We start from the raw sequence: 5,452 nt of genomic DNA, 5'->3' as shown, positions 1-5,452 counted from the left end.
TATAATATAATATTATANATAATTAATAATATAATATATATANATTATATATATANATATATATATATAGTATATATATATANATANATATANATANACTACACACACACACACACACACACACACACACACACACACATATATATATATATATATGGTATATATATAAATAGATATAGATATACATCAACAAAATATTTGAAGCATGATGTTGACACTTCCTCCGAGTGCGGAACGTGAACTTGCAAGTATTAGGTAAGCATTTGACTTGTTTGATTATCACCTTCGTTAAACAACAGAGTTATTTACCACCATCTAGGGATATATAGTCATGATCTGGACTGATAACGCAATCTTCTCTACACTCAACATTTAAATATATGATCATATACTGCTTCGATAACACATGCACTTTTGAGTACACTCGTGTGGACTACGCGATGCTTTTGCTTTTCGTGCTATTTGAATAGTTCATTGACTTTATTCTAATTGAACCAAATATCTAACCAAGACTACTCTTCTGTTAAAATAATTGTTGGTAGATAAGCGTGTGCTGTGGAACTGTATTTAACCAGGTGTAATTTACATTTATCACCACCACCAGCACAGAGCGCAAGATATATGGAGGTTCTCGATTGCAACAGGGGCGAGATTGATCATAGTCGATGGATAGAGTTTTTATCTGATTGATAAATTAGTGGTGTGACTCTAGTTGTCAACGGTACATGGTTTGTCATAGCTATGTACTATATCCTGCATTTAATGAGTTCTCTGTATTTAGCCTGTGTGCATGCTGTATCTTTGCATGCTGTATCTTGTTGTTGCATAATATTTAACATATATTTATTGAATTTACTTATAAATTACTGAACTAAAACATTTTTGCACAAACATATGTATTGTCATAGCCTTTTAGAAAACATATTGTAGCTAGCTAGCTACGCGTCAACGGCCCCACGCCTACAACGAAGACAGTCAGACATACAGTGAAAGTATTTTTTCGGCAAAAATCCTGGAAAAAATAACTGTATGATGATTTCATTGGATATCAGCATAGTGATATGTCACCCCCCAATCAGAAACGTAAGGTTCTTTTGTTTGTGGTTCAAATTTTATGATTTGAAAAAAATAAAGATTGTACCCCTCATATCACAATGAACAACTGTCGAAATTCTAAAGTGGGGATTACCTCTAGCTGCCGTATCACACACACGCACACAGTAGAGCGTGTCGATGTTCCGTGTATACAATTCTGCTATAGTGTAAGGAGATTTGTAATGTGTTAACTGTTAAGTGATACTTGAATAGATTCTCGGCAATTGTGTAGATTCGTGTGTATAAATTCGCAACACCATCATATACTACAATATACACATACAGTAGTATTCCTACATTCGACAGCATTCCAATCATGAGACAAACAGTAGCTCTGGCCCTATTGGGTTCATTCATGAGCGTATCTGCTCAAAACACTCTCATTACATTATACCCTATCAAATACCAAATAGGCGGAGGCCAAGCCAACAATGAAGGCAAGTGTTGGCAAGCCGATATGGGGCGAAACATTATCAGTTTTGAAACATGCGATAAGACCCAGACAATGCAATCGTTTCAGGTATCCACCGACGGCCTTATTGTAGCTGGTGATGGACCGTACAGCTGCGTAGTAACCAGTCAGCAGTCTTCTACGGCTCTGTTCCTAAACGTATGCGATCCTCGAGCAGTAGGCCAGATATGGCAGGTAGATGGACCTGACGTGCCGATACCAGTACCAGTGAATCACGGACTGGCTATCTGTCCACGTCAGTGCGATGCCGTAGATTCCATTGTGTGTGGGTATTCGTTCAATCTTGATGGTGATCCAGTAGAGGGTAACACATGCACTCAGAACCCTGAAGGAGTGTATGAGAATATCGCATTCACAGCTACGATCACTGAGGCCACAGGCAGATACGAGGCATACAACCCTTCACCTGAGCCATCCACAACATCTTCCTCGGCTGTTGCAAGCGCAACCGATTCTCCATCAAACCCAACTGACACCGCACCAGCTAGTACAACAGATGGGGGTGATCCTCAAACTGAGCCTACAAAACAGCCCAACCAAGGAGAACTCAGGAACGATGACGGTACAATCTCGACTGGCCTGATCTTCGGCGTGACTGCGGGGATTATCGTATTACTGGCAGTTATTGCCTGTGTGGTGGGTATGTACCTACACAAGAACAGACAGAAGCGTAAAAATAAACGCAAGCTCGAAGGAGCCAACGGTACACAGATGAAGAGCATCCCGCCAACGATCCCTACTCTGCAGGTATATCCCATGGTGTATTCACAGCCAGCTAAAGCCGCACAAGGAAACACTACATCCCACTATTCGGGATCAGTAGCCAGCATTCCTGTCAGTGCCACGTACTCGCCCAGCCCTGTGTTCTCGCATCCGGCGGAGTCCCCGACGAGCATGCGCCAGCCCATGCCACCAGTGTCGGCGATGCAGCGCAATGAATCACCGCTTGCACATCACCACGAACTGTACCAGCAGCGAGCCTCAAACCGACTGAACCAGCTCAGTCCTAAGCCAGAGGCAAACACTACGTACACGCAGATACGTCCAGATGGCACAGTTGAGCAAGTTGCTGTGGGTGTTAACGTAGACGAGACCGAAGACGAGACCGAAGGCGAAAAGGACAGAGCATCAGAAACAACGGAGGTCACTCGCATGTCCGATACGTCCCTGAACGACACGAGTGCAACTGGATCGATGTATACACTGGACACGAACATGACGTCTGAGGCATCCGTGATACCCGGATCAACTACAATTGCCCTAGAGTGCCACCACGTGGAGGACGATGAGAATGTGGTGATGGTGGGCTCGGAGGAGCCTTTGGGCGACTGGGATCCAGCCATGGCTCCAGTAATGCAACGCCAAGTGCACAACCCGAACATGTATGTATTGACAGTGTGCAACGGGGATGATGAACCGATCCCGTACAAGTTCGCGCGGATTACGAAAGACCACAGGCGCGTGGTTTGGATGCAGGGTGGCAACTTACTGTTGGACCCCTCAAGCGGCAATCAGGAGCAGGCCTTCTCGTGGGTTCTGTAGTTGGCTCCGTATGTGGAGAAGCGTGAAGAGCGAGATGTGGGAGTACAAATATATGTATATACGCAAACATATGCAGGTACTTATAGATGCGTTCACATGTATATATATGGATTGGCATGATATGGTTAAAAGGTGCGATGGTGAGCCTACAATTCCTCTCTAGGGCGTAACTATGCTTAACGTGAAACGCGGAATATGCGATGCATCACCGGAAATGCTCACAGTTGGCGAGCATTAGGTCACCTACCTAGTTGTATAGATGCCTCTTTAGCGTATCTGCCACTGTTCAGTGTATAAATTAGTCAGCGCCATTTACGATGCTTAGTCTCGTAGTAGATGGCGTTGCCAAATTTGTACGGCAGAGGTAGAACTGCGCCATACGCGAAGCATGTATCTGGGATTGACACTGTTTTGGGTGCAGCTTATGAGCATAAAAAGAGAGAGGGGGGGGTGTTTTGTGTACACACAATACGGTACACAGTGCCGAATTTCTAGACTCCATCATATCAAAGCTAGAGGTAAAGAAGATGCGATTGAGGATTGTATGCCAAACACAAGATGGAAGTAGGTGTTTTCTAATGTCCAGTGGTGCAAGAGATATTACACGCGCGTTAGGAGGCGGGCTTATGTCTTGTGTTTGAGATCCTGTAAATATAAATTGTTACTTTATTTATGCCTCCGAAGCAGAATGTAGAATTCTTGACAACAACTTGATATCGGTTATGCAAAAGTCTGTGCTTGAGTGATGGCTCTTGTAGCATCAATTACTACGTTTCAGACTAAATGGTTACGTGCACACACCATACATACATGCATGTGTCTGTCTGTGAAATATTTCCAGCATCGACATCCCAATGGCATAACCCGGTAGTCTCATAAAAGCATCAAACATTCCCTCGTGCACCTAGCCGCTTGTTGTAGGTTAGTGCACAGAGGTTCCTCTATACACTACACAGCCTCGTCAGTGGCGCTGAAGCTGTCTATCATACGTACTCGAACTCGCGGGGTCATTCGTTGATATCCTTCTGATTCTCTACATAGACTTGGGCTTATTCGCTATTCAACTAGCATATAGTGTGTTGCTCGAATTTGACGCCGCCCACGGGGTTAATTTGTCTGCGATGGATTTAATATAGGGCTAAAGAATATGTCTATCTAGTGACTACCGGCTCTAATGAACAAAGTATAACTGCACATATGGAAGTCCATGTACCATTCGAGATTCTACTGGCTGGGCAATCGTACAGCCACCTATGAATGACAGACGCTATGACCATTGCTCACCTCTAAAATTGTGACAAAATGTCAAGGCCACAACAAAGCAGTATTGTCGTCTGTATCTCATAACATACAGAAGAAAAGCAGACGAGACGGTTTGCAGTCTCGATAAGAAGTAAATTGCCCAATTTGAAGTTTTGGTTTTGGTTACAAATGGAGATCGTGAAATTTATTTGGTAAACGGCTTGGCAAAACATGAATGATATTCGGGAAAAGACTCCCTTCCCCAATTCTGCTCGTTGCCAGCGATGGAACACACGAAGCATGATATACTCGTCCGCCTATTTAGCATCGCTCTTCATACCTTGTTGAAAGTATGGTAGGTTTTTACATCCAATAGAATACCTTACTACAGTTAGTAATTCGGATGCGATTTACATACTCGCCGCATACTAACCATTACAATACGCTGTTTCGACTGGATAACCTACGTAGCCTCCCTATGAGTTGGTTCACATCTCTGCTTCGACTTTCTGTAATTGTAAATAGTGTGAAATGGGATAAATTTCAAGAGATCACCACGTGTGATGAACATCACTATCTGTTCGGAAGCAAGATTTGTACCAAACTATCGACTAAGGTTTATTGAAACAAGATTTGTTCCAAACTATCGACTAAGGTTTATTGCAAGATTTGTACCAAACTATCAACCAAGGTTTATTGAAGCAAGAATCGTACTAAGCTATCGACTACGGTTTATTGAACCAATTCGATCGAATACTCAGTTGGAAATCACTGATGCCGTTGACAGATGTACAAATATGCCCATTTGTGAATTTTAGCAAAGCAACAATACTACAGCAGAATTCTTCATGATATCCGAGCCGAGCAGTTGGCAAAAAATATACCAAAGCTACAGTACATATATAGACAGATATTTGTGTGTATCTGGCTAACACACACACACACACACACATATATATATATATATACATACATACATACATACATACATACAATATATCATATAAAGTAATAATTACTATTAGTACCTAATTAACTAACTTACTAACTAACTACTAATAATATAATTATAGTATATATATAATATATATTAATATACTA

The 5,452-nt window shown here is 42.1% G+C and overlaps 2 protein-coding genes across 2 annotated transcripts in view; one reads left to right on the top strand and one right to left on the bottom strand.

The window, feature by feature from the left end:
* Nucleotides 1-1,239: 1,239 nt before the first annotated feature.
* On the top strand, nt 1,240-3,830 carry SARC_11414 (hypothetical protein). Its single transcript, XM_014294505.1, has one exon. The coding sequence runs from the start codon at nt 1,412-1,414 to the stop codon at nt 3,107-3,109; it is 1,698 nt and encodes a 565-aa protein (XP_014149980.1). The 5' UTR covers nt 1,240-1,411; the 3' UTR covers nt 3,110-3,830.
* A 696-nt stretch (nt 3,831-4,526) lies between these two features.
* Nucleotides 4,527-5,452, bottom strand: part of SARC_11412 (hypothetical protein) — a 2,940-nt gene continuing 2,014 nt past the window's right edge. Inside the window, exon 3 of the mRNA XM_014294504.1 lies at nt 4,527-4,860. Coding sequence (XP_014149979.1) covers nt 4,840-4,860 — 21 coding nt within the window. The 3' untranslated portion in view covers nt 4,527-4,839. The remainder of the gene's footprint in view (nt 4,861-5,452) is intronic.

The sequence above is a fragment of the Sphaeroforma arctica genome, assembly GCF_001186125.1.
Source record: "Sphaeroforma arctica JP610 unplaced genomic scaffold supercont1.1673, whole genome shotgun sequence".
In the NCBI taxonomy this organism is placed as follows: domain Eukaryota; class Ichthyosporea; order Ichthyophonida; genus Sphaeroforma; species Sphaeroforma arctica.
Note: the sequence above shows the minus strand (reverse complement) of the source record. Positions and strands in the feature narration are given on the sequence as shown.